The sequence below is a fragment of the Bombus impatiens genome, unplaced genomic scaffold, assembly GCF_000188095.3.
Source record: "Bombus impatiens unplaced genomic scaffold, BIMP_2.2 scf_0191, whole genome shotgun sequence".
Taxonomy (NCBI): Eukaryota; Metazoa; Arthropoda; class Insecta; order Hymenoptera; family Apidae; genus Bombus; species Bombus impatiens.
In genome coordinates, this window is record NT_176610.1 from 393,410 (window position 1) to 420,144 (window position 26,735).

General features: G+C 29.8%; 1 protein-coding gene across 3 annotated transcripts in view; it reads right to left on the minus strand.

The window, feature by feature from the left end:
- LOC100745007 (forkhead box protein O) overlaps nucleotides 1-26,735 on the minus strand; it is a 298,728-nt gene that overhangs the window by 93,368 nt on the left and 178,625 nt on the right. For 2 of the 3 annotated variants that reach the window (XR_001102114.3, XR_001102115.3), the window contains exons 2-7: nucleotides 24,607-24,728; nucleotides 24,331-24,525; nucleotides 20,531-20,646; nucleotides 18,285-18,514; nucleotides 16,793-17,125; nucleotides 14,077-14,398 (exon numbers count right to left, since the gene is read on the minus strand). Coding sequence is in view for 1 of the 3 variants with exons in the window: in XM_012382794.3 (XP_012238217.1) it covers nucleotides 14,177-14,398; nucleotides 16,793-17,125; nucleotides 18,285-18,514; nucleotides 20,531-20,646; nucleotides 24,331-24,525; nucleotides 24,607-24,728 (1,218 nt within the window). In the remaining 2 variants the exon portion in view is untranslated. Of the gene's footprint in view, nucleotides 1-13,969; nucleotides 14,399-16,792; nucleotides 17,126-18,284; nucleotides 18,515-20,530; nucleotides 20,647-24,330; nucleotides 24,526-24,606; nucleotides 24,729-26,735 lie in introns of those variants that run through there. The other variant, XM_012382794.3, reaches the window with a different exon arrangement.

The window sequence follows — 26,735 nt, forward strand, 5'->3', positions numbered from 1 at the left end:
CCTATCTAGCAACCTGTACACATTAAATTTAGACTACGGAAAGCATAACATCCAAATGACCTGTCCATTACACAGTAATTTAATATTGCTAGCAACAGACTCAAACCCAGACACTGCCCAATGAGGCAATCACACGATCCTACATCATATATCCTACAGCTTAAAACATTTCGCGTTAATTTTTGAGAAAAGTGAAACATGACAAATTATTTAAATCATTCCTCAATTTCACCCAGCAAAATAATTTCACTCCTCACCGTCTAAAATGTTCTCAATACGATCCCCAGCATGTATCAGAAAATAATCAGAACGGTTGTATAGACATTGATTTTCCTAACTTCAAATTTTATCCTACACACGAAGCGATAAATGAAATGGTGCTGTATGAAAAATTTTTACGATATTAACCAGGGTCGCAAGAAATGAAGCTGTGCCCTTTTGCCAACAAGGTCTTTTCGTTCCGCTTTGTCAGTGTGCTTCGCAGTTTGTACTCTGAGAGTTAATTTGCCTGTGATTGCCGAAGAAAAGAAAAGATTACGGGATCCAGTGGGTCAGGCGAGCCCCGCGAATTTAATCTGTAACCAGAGAGAGGATAAATTTGTCGGTACGACAAGCTAAGCTGCAAATAGTTATGAAGTTGAGTCAAACGCAGGAAAACAAAAACGAACAATGCAAAAAGAACATCGATCCGGAACTAACGGAAAACGGCATTCGCGTTTCATACACCGAACAAACTGTAGGAATGCCGGAGGCGCTAATATGCCAGGGCGTAACAGAGGGGGGGAGTGTGTTTTTTCGCCACGTCCACTGCTGAAAAATATTTTGCTGAAAGCTAATATCTATCCGGTCCGATATTCATCCGTGTAAATACTATCCACGTTCGTAGAGGCAACAAAGTAGCCTCTTCTGGTTTGCCGAATCTGCCGTAGAGTTCAGAAAAATGAACGCGATTCCGCATGCGTCTATGTATCACCATATTTTTCCAGACAGAACACGGCAGTGATAAAACATGTGTTACAATCGGCATGATAACGCAGTTTCGGCTATTCAACTTCCTATTTCCCTTTTTTCTTCTTTGTTTTATTTTTCCTTCTTTAGACAGTGCAACTTTCGTTTGACGAATCACATTTACTTAGAAAAATACAACGAAATGTATACAAGTGTGTGAAAATAAGCTCGAACACTTATATACACCTCTTATGAATATATTATATTACATGTGCTATATGAAACATTTTTAAATTTTATTAGCACGGCTGCGGGGTTTGGCTATCGTAATTAGATTGGTAAAGTTTGAAATAATTCTGAGAAAATATACAGGAATTTCAAGATATCTAGTGCAGGTATACATTTCGCAAAGATCACAAAAGTATTTAAACAGGCAACTATTTATTACATTAATAATTTCCAATATTATTATTCATAATTTCAAGTGAAACCACATTTACACTCATTATTTACACTCCTCAATACAGTCCTCCTATAACTTGATATTTTTATAACACGGTTTTGATACAACACGGAATGAATTAACCCTGTTATAGAAGGATTGACTATATATGTTTGCACTAAATATCTTGTCACGGTTTGGTTTAACCCGACAATGTCATCATGACAGTCGTATCACATTATAGCGCTGTTGAAATTTCAAAACGTTTTATGTAACATCTCCAATATGGAGGTGGAGGCTTTTTATGGTAAATGTTCAGAAATCTTTGCGGGCTAGTGTCTGTGATTTATACGGACTACTAGAAATTGCCAACTTAAGTTATACTTACTTTGATAAGTCAAATGAGAATGTTTTTATGAGAAAGATTCTGATAAGTTTAATTTTTGAATATTATAATATTTCACAGAAAGAAACCGTTTGTATTTGTATAACAATAATACGGTACTTGACCTTTTTTGTATGCAACTATGTTTATTTCTAAGATGGATTTTAGATATCTTCATTGGTCTAGAATTTGCAAATGTGTTTTTTGATGTATTGTACAATGATTACAGAAGTGAATTGCAAATATGGGGTATGCAGGACGATTATGATTGTGAAGAGAAATAGACGAATAAATGTGTTTTAAACTGTAATTTTAATAACATTTGTTAATGTAATGTTAATATAATATAGTAATAACTTTCCTTTTATCTGGGTTACAAGATAAAGAAAGGGATTTATTTTTAACCAGGATTAACGTTTGAAATATATTTTTCTGTTTTACAAAAATATCGAATGAATTAATCTGATCATATATATAAGTTATGCTGTGAATTCTATGTATATTCAATGTGTATTATAATGCATTTACTAATATAATATTATTTAATAATAATTTGACATTCGCATCTACTTTTTTAGTATTAATATAAATATTATATTTCTAACTTCTTACTTTATTTTCTTATTTCGCTTTTTGTTATATTATTTTTTTATTTTGCAACGTATTTCTATTTTATTTTCTGGCACTGGAAGTTATATATTAAAAGATACAATGTTAATTTATTTGGTTAATTTTTAGAATTGCAAATTAATGTTCAAGGAATCACTCTCCTTTCCTAAAGACATTGCAAATTCGACCACTAAAATAATGTATGCATTAAACAAATATGAATTCGCATCTGTTGCTATAACCGAAGAAATTGCATTCCATTATGAAAGCACAAACTGCGCCTAGAAATTGCTAAACTTTTAAATTAAAACCATAAGTTAATGCGTTATTTTAAGAACGCCTAATACATTAATGCAATATGCATTAATATCGTTGAGTCAAATAGCACTTGTGGCCAAGTTTCAATGAATTCCTAAAAAAGCTGAACACTCAGAATTGCCTACGACTTTTCATCACTGAAACGAAACTTTTAGCAAATTGCTTTTCCTGTTCTGTTACTTCAGAAGGATGGTAATATGATAAACGAAATTTTGGTTTCTAAATCACGGTAAATCAATTACCTAACGGTTGTAAAATTTTATTTAACAATAAACAATACTCTTTCCTTTCACTTTCTTTCTCTTTCTTATACAGTAGAACTCCATTTATCTGAATTTGTCCAAACAATTTATATAATTGGAATTCATATAATAGAAGCTCACTAATTATCCCCACTACCTACAATTTTTCGTTCATATAACAAGAGTTCAGGTTCAGAGAAACGAATTCATCCAGAAAAAGTTCTGTAAATCGGCCATTAACTAAAATTTTGTTTAGATAAATTGAATTCTATTGTACTATATATCACTTTATATCGATATATGTATTTTCTTGACAAAATTTAATTATGAACTATATTAAATGAGTAAAAGTATTCAATGGTTTTACATATAATCATTCACTTTACTCGTAATTACTTTTATCCTTAAAACATAATTAGCTTGAAAAATAGTTAAATAAAATCATTTCCATGAGGACAAAATAAACAATCCAAATATACGTAGAATAAGATTGAAATAACTTCAAGATCTGAAATTTTATAAGTATTAACTTTTTCATACTAATGCTATGTTATGTGTAACATGTCATTGGATATGAAATCGTAGATAAATCGTAGAAAAGCCGTATTCGTTCGAATCAAATATAACGAACGATATCCTAAGATGCATCTGCTTTTATTTGAAGACAAAGCAACAAATAAAATCATACCAGATTTTCAATTTATTTTCATGCAGTGAATTAAACTGTATTGTATTCAAAGCTTAATCATTTTTTGAATGCAATCATTTCAGCACGATAACTCAAATCTTAAATTATTCTCTTTAATCAAAATCTACTGAAACGTATGCGACAGGAAAAATAATTTGTTTATTTTAGTTCTTTCGTTATTTGTCTTCAATCGAATGATTTTTTATTCCAATATTATACCTGAATAAATATATTCAGAATTAACTGCGCAAATAATTTTTGAAATATACGAAACGAGAGCGTATAATACGGATCACGAGAGCGAATACTGCGAAAGCTGTAACACGTTCAATTAGAATAATGGCACTTTTGTAATATTATATGCGACGTTTAAAATTCGTGTGTAAAAGTATTACGTATTATTAGGTAAAAAAGTATATTGATACAACTTAGGTTTGGTATAAATCGAATTCACTCCCAATATGTTAACTTTAGGATACAAATAGTCAAATAACCTATCGATATTATAATTTAATACTCAAAATAATTAATCCTTAATTTTGTGAAACAAGTTTCTTTACTTAATGTAGATATTAAAATATTTAAAAATTAACCTTATAATATTTTTATTAAATGTAGATTTTATTTAGTGTATATTTTATATAGTGTACAGGATCAATGCTAATGCTTTACTATTCTTTGTTATTATTTTGTGTTCACACTTGAATGAGTACTACATCTTTTTCAGTTTTCTATCATTATCCTTCGTAATATTATTTCACACCTACATTCATAATTTAACATGTCCACGCGGTCTACAAATTGCGAAAGACACATTTTCTTAATTTTAATCATTGTTATAACTTACCAAAGTTTCATAATAATTACCACCTATAGTGACTTATTTATGGATAAACTGATAAGAAAGACGAAAAATAAACTAGCGATTATATGGGAAACAATGGAAACAGGCAGTTCTTCCTGACATACAAGATACGGCCGAAGGTTATGCAGAAGCGGGCACGAGGTGATTTCTTATGGAAAAAAACTAAGAAAAAAATATAGAACAAAATTTTTCCCTCTGAAATTTGGTTTTTGAGAAAATCAAGTTTGAAAATTTGTTAAGTATGCTTATACTTGGCTAACTAGCGGTTAGGTATGAGTAAACAATTAATAAGATGTTATTGTAGATAAGGAAATAAATAAAAAATGTAGAATAAAATTTTTCCGTTTAGGGCTTCATTTTCATGACAATAGAGTTTGAATATGTTTTGTTAAGAATCAGCCTATTACATGCGTATGGTAAATTGTCAAATTTATTTGTCGGAAACAAATCTTATGAAAACATTTTATTCTACATTTGCCATCTATTCTCACACGTAAAATAACCTTCAGTCGATTACTTAGTCCTATCCAGTCCGCCCAATTAGCCATGTTCAAGTATACTTGATAAACTTTTAAACTTGACTTTCACAAAAATCAATCTTCAAACGAAAAAATTTGATTTTATATCGTTTACATATTTTTTTTTATAAGAAATCATTTAGTGTCCCCTTGAGATAACTTTCAGCCGCACCTTTCATGTACAGAATATATACATACATAAAGTCGCTTAGACTCATATTCTTCCACTGTTGAAAATACTATAACTTTTGTAAGATTGGACCAAACGACTTCAGTTCTTTTAAGAAGTTAGATAGATTAGTTTACCGGATCATGTATGAAAAAAAAGTTGAGAAAATTAAAATTGCAATCGGTCGGAATCGCAAACAAAATAATAAAGACTGTCTTTTTACAAAGTTTGTATCTGTCTGCGATTAAATTTTCATAAATTCAAACAATACGTTTTGTGGATTTATGTCAATTATATACTTATATGATGAAAATCTCATCGAAATCGGTTAACGTTGTTATGAACTAGAGTATTAAAAATGCTGAAAATTGCAGTTTTTCACGACTTTCGGTTTATAACTGTAATAAATTTAAATTCTTACATATTTCGATAATTGTCGCTTGTTTCTATATCAACCGATCTCGATGAAATTTTCAGTACGTATACAACTAATATTAGTCTACACAACGTATTGTTTAAATTTCTAAGTTCCAATAAAAAAGTTGTAAAATGTAATTTTTTTACTATTATTTTTATTATCTTTACTATTTTCTTTATGATTCCGACTAATTATAGTTTTTTCACTATTATTCTTACACATGGCCTAGTAAACTAATCCTTTTAACTTCTCAAGGAAGCTCGAACCGTTTAGTCCAATTTTTAAAAAAGTTATTCTGTTTTAAACAATGGCAAAATATGAGTGCAAGTAACGCTATATCAATAGACAGGATGTCATATTTGAATCTTCCAAAGCAGATATCTCGAAAAATATGAGAAATATAATAAATCGTTTCAAACGATAGTTGTAGCATATTGAGCGGCACAGATTGTACTGTCACGTATTTGACCTTGTGATGACACCAAAATCTTTCATAGAGTAACTTTGAATTTTTAAATTGGAACCTATATTTTTAAGTATAATACATCATCTTACGGTTGACGTCGTATATTTTTAAAACTCTACCTAAATACAAATTTGAAATACCGCCGGCATTAGGGCAACAATATATACATTGCAAAATGATTACGCGTTCGGACCTTGTATATCATATTGGCTCTAAAGAGAGCAGATTTTGCTTGTATGTGTGTGTTTCACTCCACTGATATGGTTTCTATTGTAATAGTTATTTGAATTCTCGGCCATTGAGATCATCTCGATCACATTCTCATTAGTGTGCAAGTTTATCCGTTTTCATTTGGTAGATTGTTTTATATGGGGCTATTTAAAGAAACATATTTATCAGGTTGAGCCAACAACACTTGAAGATATGAGACGTAGAATTGTTTATACGTATCAAAATCTATCAGCTACAACACTGAACAGAGTAGAAAAATCCTCCCGAAAACGGATAAACTTATACGTTAAGGCAGATAGCCGAGGAGATGTCCTTACCTCCAACAAATTCAGGGGAGATAGTTTCTATATTCTTCGCTCAGTTTTATACTTTATGGATAAATTCAAAGTGTTCTTCATTTGTTCTAAATCGGATACTAAATGACCACGAATCAGAGAATACTTCTTTCAGGATGTAATATAATAACGTTCGGTTATATAAGAAAAAAAACTACTAAAAGTAGGTATACAGTATATTCATATAAATATTTTCATCTTATCCATAATAAAAGTACTTATATATAATACCAATAAAAAAAATTAGATTCTTTTTTACCATACTTCTCCATTTTAATATAAATTTTTTTCTAGACTCTCCCCTTTCAGTGAACATCAAAAGGATTAAAAATGACATACAACACGATATAAGTGATAAAGTTCACAATTTAAAATCTTTTAAAAAATATGTAATGGTACTTCTTTCCGCCACTAATAGCCATGTTGTTTATGCAAAGTTAATCTTTGAATAAGGAGAAAAAGTAATCTTTTAGGATAGCCAGTAGAAAAAGAAGGCAGGTCATGTTCTGCTTCTTTAACACAGGCAAGGTCTGCACGGCAAAGTATTGTTCCTAAACAAAAGGATGGCGAGAACATTACTTTCGTATCCATTAACGCGACAAGCAGACACAGAATGCTATAATTACACCGCACACTTGTGCATGTCGGAGATTAAAAGGCGGCACATGTATCGACCGAATAAAAAATTGTGTTAACGCATAGCGACGAGTAACAAGAAACGATTTCATTAAGAAATCATGTTATACCTTTCTTCTCTCTAATCAGTAAGAGAAAAGGATGGTTATGCAGAAAAATGAGTTTTTAATCCTCCTATTTTACGTGTCAACGAATAATACTGGCGCGTTTTCGAGCCTCTATGCGCGACGAAATCACGGTGGGTTACAAAAACAAAATCGCAACAAATTCCGAAGCGCAATCAGCGTACGTGTTCCGAGTAAAAAGCGGCAGAGTCGATCGTAACATAAGCCCCCAATGTGTCATGATTTTCGGAATTATACGAACGCTCGTTTAAAACCAGCCCGATTAACGCGAATCAACTTATTAGTGCTCGATATTCGCAAATCAGAATTACAATTCGTTGTCTCTTTTTCACCTTTTTTTTCATTTCGGCATTCTCGATGAACCTAGCTGACTGGAGCCCAGAGTACAAATCGTTCGCGAAAATCAGTCGTAGTTTTCGCACCCCGTGTGTTTAACCAGCTTTCCTCAGATATCACGCTCTTAATCTTGAATCACTGATTAATCGCCAACGATTGAGCGAATTGTATGGATAGAACGAATAGAATGAATCCTAAGTTTTGGGAACTTCCATGGTATTTCTCAAAGTATCCTGTTCTTTTATAAAGCATTCTCGCTTCTTATTAAAAGCAGAGTATCCAGTGATAATTAAATTGGCTTGATAGGAAGACATGAAGAATGAACTCAATGTGTCTAATATTATGAAGATGAATAATTTATAAGTTATATTTGTTTTATTTAACAAGAGAAGACACACATTTTATTTTCATATGATTCATATATCTCTTACACAGCGTTTTTTATTTGGAACAACATATTATTTAGTAAAATTTAAGCGAGACGAAAAAGTAAGTTGGATATTTATTAGCTTAAATAAAGCTAATGTTGGATTTATACAAAGTTTTAAGATTAAAGTTCTTAAATTCCGATATCTACATTATTTAGTAATCGTTTTTGCAACTAATTAATAATATGTCTATAGAAGAATACTAGAAATTATGTATTATCATTTTTTAGGAAGATAAATGATACATTCGTTGAAAAAATAGAAACGTTCATTATAATCAAATAATAGGGACTTTCCTCTTTATTGTCTCTCCTATGGGGTTACAGGACTTCCCTTTACATCTAATACACGCTTTAATACAACTCCATATAAAAGAATTACGCCTTACAAGTATCTTTACATCATACATCATACAAAGTCACGGAGGTGTTTGTACACTTTTAGAGACTTTTGATGTATATATTATACAAAACACTTTGAAATTTCACTAGTAGTATAATGACACGACTATGATGATTATATTGGTAAAATCAGAGGCAAAGACTATCAAAGTATGTATTTGAACTAGTCAATTACTCACTATATCAATAAGCCATAATATTTAGTGAGACTACTTTTATCAGTTATTGTATGTTTAATGCTACTATTCGTAGTGGATATACAATAACTTTTTATTAAATGTATGTTTGCAGTAAATGTCTTATAACTTGTACGTACATTCTCGAATCGGTTTCAAATACTACTACAATGGCAATAATTGTATCTCATTTCAGTCCTAACGAAATTTCAAAAAGTTTCGCATAATGGGCATAATGTATCTATAAAAAGTTCTGTGGTAAGCATTCAAATACTTTCGTGCGCCATGTATATTCAATGTGACATAATGAAAGAGGTGAACATCTTTCTGAACTACATTTTGTTATATTAGTAAGCACTTATGTATTTGAATGTGTGGGGTAAAGCTCTCTTAACTGTTTCAGAACCATGGACAAGATATCTCGCGACACAATATCGTTCGTACGTACGAGGGCACAGACGAGTTATTCCGCGACACAATATCGTTTGTATGTACGATGCCACGGATGAGTTATCCCGCGACACAATATCATTCGTACTACGCCACGGATGAGATATCCCGTGACTCTGTCTTTCTGTAATTACAACTCTCGTCCTAATAAACTAACACACGAGATATCTCGTCCGTAACGTAGTACGAACGATATTGTGTCGCGAGATGATTCGTTCGTGGCATAGTATGAACAATATCGTGTCATGAAATATCTCGTCCGTGGTTGTGAAGCCGTAGAAGGTGTTGCTAACTATAAAAATCACGTAGAAAATTGTTTCTACATATTCCTTGATGTTTTTCAATCACGTAAACAAGTTTCTTCGATTCAAAATGTATCGCGAATTTTTTTTTTGCGAACAGCAAAGCATCGTCTAACAGAAAAAGTTAAACGGTTTGTTTACACATTTTTTCCATGCACGTGTACAAATTTTTTCGACATAATTCGACGGCGAGCGAAATGTAATTGTTATCGAGCCCAAGTCAATACCGATTTTGGACAAAACACAGGTGGATACGCGGTGCTATATAAATGTGGTGGCACGTACGAAACATCGTATAAAAAGGGTGAGCGCGTCGGCCGCAGAGAGGACAAGGTACGAGGAAGCGATTTATTAAATACTGTACCAGTGAGCATTGTTATGGCACGGTTGTGCAAATATTATTTTACCTATACGGCGATCAACGTTATCCACGACCGCTGCTCGCTACATGTTGTTATTGAACCGACTTCGAGCTACACACATTAGCGAAGATTTCGGTCGATAGAAAGAAAAAAGGGAAGAAATACATGAACATGCAAACATATGATTGGGTAATTTAGCATTTTCCTATTGAAAGATCTCTATGTACGAAGAAATTGCGGGAAACGAAGGAACATCTAAGCATATGGATGTATGTACAGTAATGTACACTTTTTCACAAGTATTAGCACACCCACTAGTTTTATACAAAATGTGATAATTAATTCAGATTATCAAGGAAGAAATTAATGAATCAGAATTTGGGTGCAGTTGTTATTCAGAACACATATGCAGATCGTAAAAATTAGTTAAAACTATGTGTAAGAGTTATAATAATATGTATACGTTGGCCACTATAGCCATTATTATTTGAAAAAAATTCGAGATTAGATAAGAAACTAAGATAAGAAAAATTTATTTGGCATTTGAATTTGCATTGTGCAATCATTTTTGTGATAACAATAAATATTATAATATAAGAATATAAATATCAAAATTGATCAAAACAATGATTGAAAAATATGACAGATATATAGAACGAAAGAATTAATTTTATTACACCAAAAAAATTTATTAAAATACTATTATAATGTATCATCTTATTATTTCGAACGAGCTATGTAAGAATTATTAAAGGTTATGACGATTTCTCAATAACTTTCCAAGTTTCCTTAAGTTTTTATAAGTGTTATAATAAATTTTGTGAATGAGATTGATTAGAAAGTCAGTTTAAAATGCAAATTTTCCTAAACGTATATAAACTGAGCGTTTATGGATAGTACTTTACTAATTGATGATACATTGCAATTTCAATTATCAAGATACTTATTAATAAAATGATCATTAATAGAGAATTTGGTAATGGTTTCTTATATTTGGAAAACGAGAATAGAAATTAAAAGAAAAAAGGAAGTAAAAAAACAGAAACTGTTATATCTTTATCAAAAAATTTCCTGTTCCCGTTTAATATTGATATTTAGAAAATAATCTAACATAAATGAATATAAATATGTATCTCATATGAAAACGAATGATTCTCTATTCCATACAGCTCGGATAATCAAGTTGTAGCTTGTGAGTTTTTGTTGCACAAACAATTTTTGCAATTTTGCCTACAATAGGCATACTTTATTAAATTCGTTCTTATTTATTTGTTATGTTATCTTAGATATAAGTATGAACTTGTTACTGTTATGCAACAGAATTTCTTAGCATCACTGACCTGCAAAATTACGCTCTTAATTAGAGAATTTAGAGAATTAAAATGTAAGTTACAGAAAGTATACTATCTATTGTAAGAAAATTTGTTGTTGAGAATTTCGTCGGTATCACGTGCGTGATACAAAAATGATTTTAAAAATTTCATTTAAAAATTAATGGAAAATAGTAATTGTCCTCCACACAGTCCTAATATTGTACCGTCCAATTATCATTTGATCAAATTACAAAATTAAAAAAAAAACAGTTTAGGGAAAAAGCACAATATTAGCTCTGAGAATTAAGTATATAAGTAATGGAAAAATATTTTAGTAAACAAAAACGGAAAATTGTATAGCCTCAGATTAAATCAATGTTTCGACATATAGTCTCAAATGATAAAGGATATTACACTGAATATTAGTAAATTTAATAAACTTATAAAATTAATAAAATTTCATTAAAAGAGTCGTTTCTTTTTCTTCGAAAATCTCACACAAAGCTTTCCACCTAACTAACCTAATAGATAACATATCCTTTCAGACAAATAGGACAGAGAAACTGATTAGAGATAATTTCTTCATTGATAATCTTTTAATGATTACATGTTACTGTCTAGCTTCGTTCCTCTCCAGGAAGCTAAAACAGATTATTCTATAATGATTTTCTAATAGCATGTCTTCAATAGTTCTCTTGAGGCTAGAATTTCGATTGAAAGTTAGTAATGAATGGAACTTCTGTCTCTGACCTTTTTCTGAACCTGTCATATGATAAAGTTGTCATAAAATTATATTGTGATCTGATTTATCATTATTTATTTGATTTATCATATTATTTTAATTATAGTTATTGCCTTATAACGTATATGTTACATAATGTAATCAATGTTCAACTCCACTGCATTTTTGTTAGAGCAAATATGATTTATAGTGTAAAATATAGTATTATAAGTGAAATAAATATTACTGTTATTATTCATAAAAATATGTTATAGTATACAAATGAGACCTTTCTGCTTTTTATTGTTGTTCATCCTTAAATATTGATTTTTCTGTCTGACATGAATTCATGAATTTGAATTATCGACAATAAGATAACTTTGAGTACAGATTTTTATAATCGATGTTTATTGTATCAGTTACACTAAACAGGCATTATTCATTATAAAAACGATGAACACAGGAAGGAAATATTTATTCTACAAACTATAATCATCAATACAAAATAATTTATTTCTATAGATGCCTTTAATTTATAGAAAATAAAATTTGACAATATTTTACAAAAATTAGTTTGTATTTCTCGCGCTTTAAACGTTAAAATCAAATATGCTTTAATCGTTTGCAAAGAATTCAATACACAGGTAGGTTATTATTTTTACAAATATTAGGTATAAACGTGGTAAATATTTATAACGAGACTACAAACAAACATACATCCCCACATGCATTTTACTTTTTGAAAACAAAGACAAACATCGCAAAAATTGAATTTACGCGTACACATTACTATTTTTATAATTCTTACATATTTCTGGTGTATAGTTTGTTAATATAATTAAAATATATGTATTTATAAATAAACGCTTACTTGTATCAATTGGTATTCAAATTAATAATATATCTTTCAATTAATCAAACAATCTTTAGTATGTGATACTTGAAATTAACTTGATATACAAAATTACATTTTCAAATGTCTTGGGGAACATTTTTATTATTTTACTGCATTTTGTTTCTTTATTAATCACTATTTAACTGATAAGCCTATAAAATTGCATTTCTTATCTAAACAACAGATTTCAAGATTGAGCAAGGATAGGGAAAAAGACAAAAGTAAAAGTCATTAACGCAGTAACTAATCAAACTATTTAGCACGTACATATTTTTAATGATCTCAAGTAATTTACATTATTGTACGATATACTTGGTTTTTTCCTTTCCCCTTCATCTTCCAATTATTTTTATACGTTTTCATGCATAAAAATTTATGCAAAGTAGTCATATAACTCCATTAAATTTCTCTGTGTGACCAACAAAATATTGTTTGCATACGAAGATTGATAAAAAATACTATGAAAGAATTGTGTTCTCTCTTAAAAAATATTTTTAATTAATTTTTAACAATACTATTCAAACTATTAACCATTAAAACAGCCTTTAGATTTAGATTTCGGACTTGAGCGTTATTTCATTTGCGTTTCATCTTCACGCCTCTAAATAATTTCTTGATGCGTAGTCACGTCATTTTATGACTATTGATAAGGATAAGTGGCGATAGGCCCATAACAATAAAAAAAATCTTTATTAGTCTATTAACCGGGCACAATGTCTTAGACATAATAATTTCTTTATTTCGAAGTCCGCCATTTTTTTACATGCTAAAAATAAGAGGTTACAAATTTTCATTCCTGCTGAAAATAATTTATATCGCATTGAAATTCGCAAGGATTTAAATTAACATACACAACTGAAATTTGTCTTTATTCACTTTTAAAGACTAAAGATTTTATTTAAATCTAGATCTCACTTTAACAGAGAGCGGGACTTTTGGCATGTTAATAAAATCTTTAACATAAAATTGAAACGAGAAATGCATATTAATAGTTAATCCTTATTTTCTTTAATCTTACATTTTCTAACGATAGAAAAGTATGATTCGCAAATAATCCAAAAAACGTAGAGGCGTTAAGATCCCACTAACAAGTTAAAAATGAAAGTATTATGAAAGAAATAGCTAGTGTTTATCTCATACGCGGTACGAGTGTCATTTGTGGTAGATATTCTAAAAAATCTACTTTTTTAAAATGTTTTTAATAGAAAATTCCTAGTAATTTTTTACCATTCCTCATGTTCGACGTATCACAGAACTGATCTGTATAATTCTTTGAAATAAATGATACTTGACTCACCGATGAACTGTCCCTCGGGCTGTCCGTGGAAATTCTCTTGTCCGTCTAGTAATGACGATGACAAGGACGACGGAGGTGTCGAGGGCAGTGGGGTCCACTGCTAGTGAACCCAAGAGGGAGAAGCAGCAGGAGTCGCCGCGTTGGTGCTCACGTAAACTCCTGCGGGCGCGTTTCCAGCCGTCGTGCCAACCACGTTGTTTTGAGACACGGTACCGTTCTGACCAACGTTACTGTCGCTCACTTGAATCGCAGCCGTGCCCATCACACCTTGCTGGAAGTTAAAGTCTAACGTCCCGTCCATTGACAATTCGTGTTTGATCACCTGAAATCGTTCAATGCTCAACATTAGTATAAACCAATAATTATAAGTTTCGTATAATTCACTTTTCATTATCCCCTTAGTATAATTGTAATCAATTGAAACATTTCTTTAAAATGACGAATGTCTTTTTATTTGTCCGTAACAAGAAATATTCATTGATTTGGTCAGCTTTGACGCATCGAGTAGATGGAATAATGAACTGATATGAAGATATTTTGCGGAAAACTTGATCAGATAGAGTTGAAAATATATTGTTTCGTGCAGAAGCGATTATGTTTTAACACGATTGAGATCTTAAATATACAGCATGAAATGTTCACAATAGCTGAAGACATGACAATTAGGTACTGAGAGAAGACGATTTGACGTTTTAATGAAAGTATAAAGATGTAAGAATTAAATTCGAAAATATATTTATAATATATTAATGAATAGGCACAATATACATTATTTTTCTAAAAATATAGGTTGTATTACTATTTTAATTATCCTGTGAAATGTGTTATGTTTATATAAATATAATTAAAAATTCATAATTAAATTGCTGCTTGGTAATAAAAAAATACAATCAACAGAGTAAACATACAACCAACAATTAACAGAGTAATAAATGTACGAAAATAAAATTCTTTGTCACATTAATTATCTTATTTCACAACAACTGTGTATAAGATACTTCAAAAATTAAAACAGAGACTAAATATGAAATTACATTAGTCTGCGTAATTAATTTTAAATTTATTTGCATAATATTATTTTCTGGAAGCTATCACGCTTTCTTGTTAATCAAATAAGATTATTAAGTATTAAGTAAATATTATTGGAAAATTTAAAATGAATTAAAGTTAAACATTCACAAATTATAGAAGATCATGTAAGTATCAATTAAAGAAATACAAAGAAAAAATACTTTAAAATTTAAATATTTTAATAAAACTGTAAAGTTTCCAATACTTAACTATTTTCTAGTGAATAATTTTAGAAATATTACATTGATCACTAATGGTACTTGCTTTTATCACTTAAAATCGTATAAATTGCCAGGGTTATTAACAATTACTTTTTGACTTGTTTTTTATTAAAATAATATGTATTCTCGTATTTGTAAGAGGCTCGTTTTAAGGTTCCTAGCAAGACGTTGTTTTTGAGACAATCGCTCTAAGGTGCTCACTCTAAGGAGCACGTTTACAAATATGACTTGTTGTTGTAAACAAAGTTGTGTTAAAAAACGTTGGCTCAGCGAATTTCCTAATAGAAGATTATTAATTTGAAAATATTTCTGTAATTATTAACTTCAAGTTCCAGTTTGTGTAATATTTTTTACGCAAAATTTGACGATTTATCCGAATTTGAGAAAAAATATTAGACATTCTATTTAAAAAACTGAGGGTGACCCTAATATCTCGTTAAAAAAGAAAGGTAACAAAAAATATATTAGGGCACTGTATGACCTCCTAGATACTATACAACTTCTGTTTGAAATATGTTTTCGTACAACGAATAAATTAGGAGTTATATATTTCGTCATGTTAGGAGACTCGCCCTCTATATATATTCTGTTTCATTGTTGATCGAAAAATTTGGTTCTACGAAAATAATCTTAGTCAAAACTATTTCTCATCACAATAACTTTATCAAGAATATCTTGTTAAGCGAGTAAGGCTATTTTCGCAATCTTTAGAGTAAAGTACTTATTATAGGATCATCATTGTTTCTTCAAACAATAAATCATATACCGACATGATTTCGTACGATAACAGCATTGAAGAAGATATTTTCAAGAAGATTGATATCTTTAAGTATCTATTGATTGCTTCTTTCATCTATTTAATGAAAAATATCCAATTGAAATAAGGGCGCATCATTCACTATAGCAACCCTATTTAGATATATTCAGCTCAGAAACAATGTTAATTATAAAGTCCACAACTTTATGATTTAATTGGATATCTATAATTCTTGTACGGTATAGTTTCAAACAATACCCACAGCAATTGTATAATATCATGGGCATATTCTTAAATAATATTGAAATCTATCGAACAGAGTTAAAGATACAGTAGTCAAAATAAAATATTTCTTTGCCTTCGTGGAAAAAGACAAAATTGACATAGCTCATGTTTTATATGAAATCATCAATTTATATGAACATACATCCTCTAATACTAGTGAACAGACTACGGATGTTTATGCAAATTTATATTTTTATGAATTTAAATAAAGAAACGAAACTTAAGCAGAGATTTATAATACTTACTAAACATAATAAATGTCATATTCTGAATATTTTATGTATTTTTACAGATTATACGCATTCTGTGTATCTCTGAAATTTCTCATAAACGCATAAACATCCGCGATCTAATAATAAGCAGAATATACAATAAAACACACCTCTTCCACATTACAATCGAATCCACCGTGTAACGATTCGATATTAATGTTCAAATCGTCAAGGAGCGTCGAATTATTGAGAGCTCCCATCAATTGTCCCATCATTGTGCTCGGAGTTGAACCACATGGTGTGGGTGTTTGCGGTGGACTGGATCCCGTTGCCCCTGTTTGCGATTGTTGTTGTTGCTGTTGTTGTTGCTGCTGTTGTTGCTGTTGGCACTGTTGCGTCTGCATCATGTACTGAAGAGTTTGTTGCTGATTGCTTCCTAATGCCGTGGGACTTGGTTCACTCTGCTGATATGACGGCGACATTCCAGCCACTGGACTCAAGTTCTGATATTTTTCGAGGAAAAAGAATATAATCGTTGAAAATAGAATTATTTAACAACTAGAGAGTGTGAAGTTCTTTGTTTTTATATAATGGCAAACTTTGTAAAATTAGTTTTAAATGAAAGATACCAAATGTATCTGAATAACACATTTGAAAATAATAGTATTAATGTATGTTTATAAAATCTAATTTCAATAGGTTAGAATAATCTGTTACTTAAATTTTTTTATATGGGTTTCAACGTCACACTAACTGCATTTATGAAGTTATTACTGACGACAATGTGAGCGAAGACAGATTTACTAGTTAGATCTTGCTTAATAAAGGTATGTCTTTCGGAGAGTAGAAAAAGCCTGGAACTTACATTTGAAACCATGTTTTCAACCATGTATAATTTATATATCGCTTAAAAACTTTATTTCTAATATTCTTTAATTGTAGATATTCAATTTGTATCATTTTGTTACAAAGCAAACAATACATTGTGTTAAATAGTTAGGAGATTTAATGTATTCAATGTATTAATGTTCTCGTTCTTGTTGTAAAATTGGAAATCAAAATTAAAGTAATGAGGTTACTTCTCAGAAATAGATTGGAAATCTTTCCAGATTGAAATCAACTTTACGAAAAAATCTCCCGTCATCTAAGCGGAACAAAAATATATTAAGTTTTCATTAAAAGAAATTTTAAATTTTTTCTGTAGTTTCATGTTCAAAGAGTTAAAGTATTCAAACGCTATATTAATATATTCTTAAATATTATTATACATAAAAATAGTAATAATTATTAACTATTATATAATAATAATGTGTAGTTTACATAAAAGATATAAATATTTAGAAAATGATGTATTAAAATTTCCCACTCTAAACATTGGATAAATAAATCAAGTACCTTCGAAAATATCAAATTGGTCATCAAACAAAAACTACGAAAAGTAGAGAAAAATCCAAGTTTATTGCCTTTGTTAGGTATGCCATTTGCGACAAACGATATGCATCTCAAAACAATCAACGAAAAAACCTTTAAATCAGCATTATTCAGTCTTTCCTCCTTTCACGGATTACGGGAGTCGGGTTAAAGGCTTTGCTACACTTTGTTCCTCCCCGGTGGCTGAATGTTATTTGCAGCTTGCCATTTCAGACTTCTTTGTTCACTCACCATTTGACAGGCACACGGTTGCAGACCGTGAAGCGGGCATCTTTGCTGATTTCCTGATTGAGGAGTTGGCTGCAGAGCGAAAGAGGACGATCCTGTCGACAGGCTATTACTTCTCTGATATTGGGTCTCGTAGTAGGAAGGTGGCGGTCCGGTCTGTTGCTGGTGGCTGGACGGTGATGTTTGGTATATTTGGTAGGATTCCAGTTTCATCGTTTCCGCGAGGCTACCGGCTATGGTCGTGTTCAATGAAAAGAACATGTGTTAATTGTATGTCTATTACATGCTTTTATACGTGCGTTTCATGCTGTGCTATACCATCAGAGCTTTGGTTCCAAGCGGTATTGGAATGTTATGTCAATCAAAATAGAAGTCTCGAGTTTTGGTAATTTTTGGCTATCTGAAAATGTTTTTCCATGGCTTGAAAACGATATAACTCCTACTTTCTCGACAGTTCATTCTTCGTCGTTTAATAGATTTATGATTGAGAATTTGTTAAGTTTCTATTGTAAATATTTATGGTTCTAATAAGATATTTTTTCTTTTTACTATTACCATCTATTACCTATACTTCTGTTCATAAATATTAAAACTATTTAACTAAACAAAATATTTAGGCTTTCTTGCACAATATTTTATCAACGAATATTAGTAATTTATTACATAACATTAGTAATTTAGCAACGTCTAAATTATACAGTATCTACAAAGAGTATTTATACATCGCTGTATTTATTGTAATATTCACATAATAATTAATTAGATTCAAATATAATAAATTTAGCGATATTTTCACATAAATACAAATGTGATATTGTGGAAATGAAATATATGTACATAGAAATTGGTAAAAAAAATCGCTTCGTTAAAAAATAAATGTATGCACAAATACTTCTCGTAATCATTGTAAGTTATATTATGTTTACGTCGAACAGGCGATGATGATAATTAGATGATTTGCAATTTGTAAAATTCAGTTGTAAACTTCTATTCGATATATTATTACTAACATTGTTGTTGTTATACAAGAATGTTCGATTTGTATTATGTAAAATTTTCCTAATAATATTAGCTCAATTGTGCAAGGGGACACTGGCAGTCTCATGCAAGACGTGATAATTCTTTCCGATTATTAGGGAAATAATTAAACTGTTAGAATTTTATATTTGCACAAGATAACGGTTTGTACAAAAATACGTGGAAAATATTGTGCGAACCATTTGCAAGAATTTATATAATTGCTGAGAATTTTCTTGATATATCGAACATATGACTTTGCAGCTTAAGGTTGCAAACGCGATTTCGTTATTTTCTGATGATTTGTCAAATCCACCTTATTTTCTTCTAATAATGTTCTAGTATTTATAAGGGAACGTATACACACTTCCGTTTTATTTATATCTGCGAATATATTTGTGTAAATTTATACTTACAATAATTTACATGATTTCAAAAGTTGATCGACATTGCTTCAATAATTCTAATTTAAGATATACACAATTATAATCAATATAAATTAAGGAAATATTCGTCATTGTAATAAAGAATTATACAACGATAGCAACGTACATTTACTTAATATTTACGGTGAAAGTGAAGTGAAGTATGACATCTGTATCTATGGAATAATAATTAACCATATTGTATATGATATTTTCACTGCATACAAAATTTTTACATCACTTTCTATACGTCACTATATTCTCAAATTATTCAATTATTTAAAAATGTTATTGCACGGTGTTTTTTGATATCTCTGAAAATTTTGTTTCAAATCTAAAATCGTTTATTAATATGACTTTACAAAAATGTCTTTATGAATCAATTGGCATTCTTACCAATTCTTACTAATTAAGTGTAATTTGTACAGTTAACGATATATTACAGTATTCATATATCTATATAAAGCAAATATGTAATAAAAAGATAGACAACTGTCAAACATTGTGATAAAACCGATTACTCAATAGCCTTGAACAACCAAAACTTGTAGCCTCTACTTTCACATAATCATAAAAGGACAGTATACTGGGATTATAATCAAAATACAAAATTGACTAAAATTACTGTCTAACTCGTAAGAAAGCGCTGAGCTATCTAAGCTTCGCGTACCAAACTTTCGACATCTCAATCATGCTGGGCGTGTATTGAAAGTGCAGTAGAAAAGAAAAAAAATAATACTGGTACAAGATAAACGGTAAACGCTGGCGAAAGAAAAAGAGAAACATATATGAAATTGTAGTGCGTACCTAATTGTTCTGGGCTATAAGAGGGTGTGTATGTTGGTGTCCATTCCGGTTTCCCAGGGATCGCCGGGATTGGACTTAATCGACCACAGGATGAGGCATTGCTTGAAGCTCGAGGACTCGAATAAAAAATAGTTCAAATGTATTTTAAATGTGCAGATATCAAAGTATAAACTAATACGCAAGATAGTGAAAGAGGCCACGAATATTAGATTATGTAATAAGTTTATTCCCTTTTCAATGTCATGTTTGGAGGAATATTACTCAATAACAACGTTATTTGTGACAATTTCAATGGACAACATAGGACAAATAATATTTATATATATTTCCATAATTATGTTTTAGTATCGGTATCTCTGTTATATTTTTTCCTATTATTATTCTTGCTATATTCCTTGTAACATAATTGAATTATTTAATCCATTAAGAATCAATGAAAAAATACATAAATGTCACTGATAAACGTAAATTATCTTACATATTGCTTTGTTAATCTACGAACTACGATACTTTATAGAACTTATAGAACTTATATAAACGCTACATGAATCAGAGACACGAACAAAGTTTGTGTAAGTAATACGAAAAAGTCCTGAACATTTAGTAAAAGAATTATTTGTTACAACAAACAGATTTCTTTCAAGATATAGCAAAAATATTAGATTTTGCGATATGTGTGTATGTATTTAAAATTATTGGAAAATTTAGTGCATTATTCATTACTATGTTAATTATTTTAGTATTTGAAGTACTTTTATACAAGCAATCATTAAATATTTTAAAGAATGTAAAAGTACGCACGCACGCATATCGAAATTTTTAAATAAAAGGACAGACGATAGGATTTGAAGTGATCGTATAGAAAACAAAGGATAATAAAATAAGAAGATACATACACACATCGTTGATCAAATAGATTTTATAACAAACTAACAAACTTTTACGTATTTTTGAAGAAACAGGGACGGAAATACGAACTTATTACATAATCCAATGATACGTACATATATTCTATGATATACTTTGCAAAACTATTTATAAAGCAAGAGTGGTGCATTATGTGTAGTTTACGATTAGTACAAAAGCGTAATATAAAATAGTGGTTTTGTACTTCTTGCTAATAGCGCGCATTGCAGCTGATATTTTTAACTATGTGTTATACAAAAATAAATATAAGAATTATATTCAATATCGAGCAATTTGTAATGCAAATAATTTGTAAATAATACGCGATATTTTTTAAAAGTAAGCATAATGAATGAAAAACAAAAAATATATTTACTTTGTATAATACATTACGATTGTGTCTAATTTAAGTATAAATATTTTAATGATAAAAACATTTGAAGTAAACACGAGAGATAAAGTTGCATTAACCTTTCAATTGGATTAATGTTGATTAATATTTCAATAAAAGTAATATCATTAATAGTTAAATATCAATTTCAGAATACATAATAATTAGTAAATAATCAATTGATGTGTTCAATTTTGCATGGAATTTTATATCAAATTTAAACAGCAATTTTATATCAAAAGTTGTAAAGTCAAAATTTGTAAAAGATTATTTTTGATGTTTGATTTGCAACATTAAGTTATTTTATTTTATATTCTTGTATTTATTTCTCAAAGTTATATTGAAATTTTTATTTATATCATTAATTTATTTTATTATTATTTTTTGCATATGTACATAATTCATAATGCCATATTCGTCAAACTTTTATTTATGAAAGTTAATTTTATTTCTCTGCAAAAACAGATCATTATATGCGTGAGTTGTATGGCAATGGCTTCATTTATTAGTATTTATTATTCAGAAAATTGCGCTCATTTAACACTAAACATTTTAAATAAGTACTAAGATAAAAGTATAAAATATTTAACTTGAGTTAACAACAAATAAATATAGTCAATGACATATTGCTTCAAAATTTCATGTAAAATGTATGTAAAATAATATTTCAGAGATGAATTATTTCAGAATACCATGTATTTCTACTTGCATCAAATGTATTTATGTCAAATTTTGGACTGAATTGAATTGACTGAAATTAAATTGATATAAGTAAATGAAAAAAAGAATGAATGGCAAAGTTGTAACTTCGGAAACAATTTTTCTTTAAAGCAGCGATGGAAGTATTTTATAATTTTATATTTTATAATAACTGAAGATGATTGGCACGACTAATTAAATACGATTAACAATGAACAAGATAAATGAAAGAAGAAACGTTCTAAAATTGGGCTTTAAATAAAGCATGTACTTAAGAGAGTAATAGGAAATTCGTTTAGTAAAACATCAGAACAGCGCATTAAATTCGAATAAGAAATTTTATTTCAAACTTCATTAATTAAATTTTCAAGCACTTATAAAAATAATTTTAAAATATAACATTGATAAATCCTCATTTTAAGGAAGAACATTTGAAATAATAATGTTTATGAAATTCTTATAGTTTCTCTTTAATTATGAATCGCTGATTTGTTAATAGGGTAAAGCGTAGATAAATTGTTAAGACAATAATCTGTTATTGTAATCATAGAATATTTTTAGATATCGAATATAGACAAGTTCCATGAAATATGTTTGAGAATTTCTTGCATAAAAATATTAAAATCCAGGCAACATCTATATTAATAAATTATAAAATGAATCTTATTCTTCGAAAAATTCACGTTATAAAATTCAATTGAAAGGTTAACAACCAATTGGCTAAGATAAATATTTTCTATTCATTTTTCATTCATACCACATGATAAAAAGTATAATTACTTTTCCGTTATAATATTGAACTGCTTTTATAAAACATAAAGTAATTAGTGATAAATAATAATAATACACAAGTATTAATTTTTTCATATCTCACAAAATCTGTGAAAATAAAATTAAGTATTAAACTATTGTACACAAATACTTTCTATCAGCAATTCTATCATGATGATGCAAATAAATACATTCCTATCAAAGGGAAATAGAATTTTATTTGTCTTTTAACTATAGTAGTGAGATGAGAATGCTTAACTGTCTGATAGGATTCTGAGATATCTCAATAATGAATTTATCTGACTTTAAAGTCATAATTATAGAATTCAATTTAAGGTTGTGGATTATCGAAATATATATCTGTCATCATACGTAAATTGTTAATGTTTATGCAAATTCATATTTTTATGAACATAATTAAAGTAATAGAACGTAAGCAGAAATTCTTATTTTTTGTATTAAGTATTTCGTTAATGTGCTAAATTTTTATTTCCCAGTTGTTTAGAAAAATTGTAAATATATAAACAAACCAATATATTTAATTTAGTAATTAAAATTTCTACTAAATATAATTTGAATATATTTTGTCCATGTTTGCATATTTAGCGTAATGAGCACGTTTATACATACTTCTATAAATATATAATATATAACTTCTATAAACGTATAAATATCCGCAGTCTATTCGTGTACTATTTAAAACCAAGTTATAATAGTTTATAACTTGACTAATATTTATGATCTCTAGGTAGTACAAAATGCCACAATAAGATTTAAGGGTTAAGAGAAGAAAGATTGTTTTAAAAGAAAGAATATCAAAGATAAATGGTCTTGCTTAAATTCATTAACAATAGAATCAATCGTTTCTCAGAGATCAAACAATAGTTCAATACAATAACTAACTAATTTATCATAATTCTTAGCCAAATAGTTCAGACTAAAGCATAAAAGAAGAAAACGATCAAACACGGAGCTACTATAAAATTCCGAACGTAATGAAAATAATGCAAATCAAACTCAAATATAGACATACCGAAAATCAGGTGAAAGTTGAAATCCACTGCCAGGTTGAAGAGGACTATCCGGGAAGAGATCCAACCCCTCATTCACGCTATTACTGGGGCTAGGCGTTGCGTCAGTTTGCAACCCCCCGTTTCTTAGCGCCTCGATCTTCTTCCTCACCCTGCCACGTCGTTTCTCAAATTTGCTAGTCTCCATGGTTATTGCCCTGTGACACATCAACGAAGATCGTGGTCTGTGTGTGCACCGTGACAACGACGAATCATTCACAAAATGAACAACGACTTACCTTCTACGCGACTTGCCTGGTTTCGCGTCGCGATTGATCATCCACCAGGAACTCTTTCCAGTACCCTCGTTCTGCACTCGCATAAATCTGCTGTGTAATGACAGATTGTGTCTTATGGAGTTCTATAAACAAACAGAAACGTGCAAGTTTTAGAGTAAATTCTAGATAGTAGGAATTTAATGCGCATATATATAAATTAGGAAAATTCTCATTTCAAATACAAAATTGATTTAATTTGAAACTATTACTTGAAACAGAATAATTTAAACGTCTTGTTTTCAAGAGATAATTAAACAGTACTAATATAAATTACACGATACCTAAATAATTCGTTAAAAATATTATTTGATTGATGATGATAAGCATTTTCTATACGTATATATTAGCATTTCTATACGTATAAGTAAATATAATCTTATTTGACGATTATATCTAGGAGGAAAGGAATTAATATCCAGATATACCAATTAATAACTAACAATACTATACGAAATTAAGAATAAAAATATGAAAAATTTAAACGGTCTTATAAAATATATTATTTATGGCTTTTTCTGTATGAACATCGTGACACAGCACTTAAATCGTATATAATACAGAATGTATCAAATAAATTTTATATGGATCATCTTTCTTCCATAGAATACTTAACCATAACGTCTCGAAAATTCTTACTCATGTTCGAACGTAATAAATCCAAGAGGTAAAATTAAAGGACTTATCATTCGTCGAAATCTTTCCGCGCCGCTTTTACAGCAACTTTATAATTTCAATTTCGCTGAAATTTACGATCACCTAGCAGTACCCACTGCCCCTCCCACGCGATATCTCAATACCAGTTCCCTTTACTGTCTTACTTTCTCGCACGCGTAATGCTATGACCGACGCGACCGAGCGAACTCCACGCGAAGCGTTCGCATTGTCAGATAGAGAGAAAGAGAGGGAGAGAGAGTAGTTTTATACCATGTACAAAATCGATTCCGAAGAGTGAGTCATGAGAGCCACGTTTTATTGTGCTCCGTAGACAGAGACGGTTTAAGCCGGGCTTGTTCATTAGGCAAATTGAATCGACGTAGTCACCCGAGCCCTTCTTCCTCCCAAAAATTTCGGAAAGCTTCTACCCTAATATGAAAGTAGCGTTGAGAAGCGATAACAATTTTCTTTCGTCTTCGTCCCATAGCAGTATCTCCTACGCGAGCGCGTATATGCACAAAGCAGCCCGGAGAAGAAAGCTTTTACGTAAGCAGCCGATGGCACGATACCGCGGCAAATAAAAATTACTTTTGCAAAATTGATGCTTCTTCGTTCTCCGGACGCGTACGAACTTTCCGAAATTACAAGAATCTGCCCCCAGTGCCATCGTTCCGCGAGTAGTATCTGCTGGAAATGCAGATTTTATTCCGCACGATCCGTGATTCGCAATTCGAACTTCTCGACTTTGTGATCGAATATTATATACAGATAAATTTGATCTGAATTTATAATAAATGTTTCATTGTTAAAAAAGTTTAAGATCTCTTTGTAACTTGTGATTTTTACTGTGTTATCGAAGCAAATGAAATTTGAAGAAAAAAATAATTGTATGTCGTTTTCGAAGATTTAAAGGATTTAAAGATTAATTATTCAATTAATTATTTAATGGATACATTTATTCTTACTAATTTATGTACATTGTATCTAAAAAATTTAGATAGTATATTCCAATTTATAGCGTAGATATTTTGTATTTTAAATGTAATATTTTAGTCTGATATAAACCATATGCAAAAATTCTCAATAGTATACAACAAATATATTATCACATACAAAAAGGCTAATTCAACGAGAAATAAATATATAAAGAACATTAAAATTAGATAATAATTTAAGAATGTAATAGACTCCATACGCGTTCTAAGAAAAATTTTTAGCTATTTTGTATCACGAGAAAGTACCAATACTCTAAAAAGGAGATAGCTTTAATACCATTCTTCGTTAGCCTTCTCTTTCATGAAATATTATCGTGCTCACTTATTTTATTCATTGATATTCACACTTTATTTTCATATAACTTCTCTTCGTACAAAAGCAGCAAACTATAAATTAAACAAGATATAGATAAAAATTCCTTAAATATCTATATTAAATTC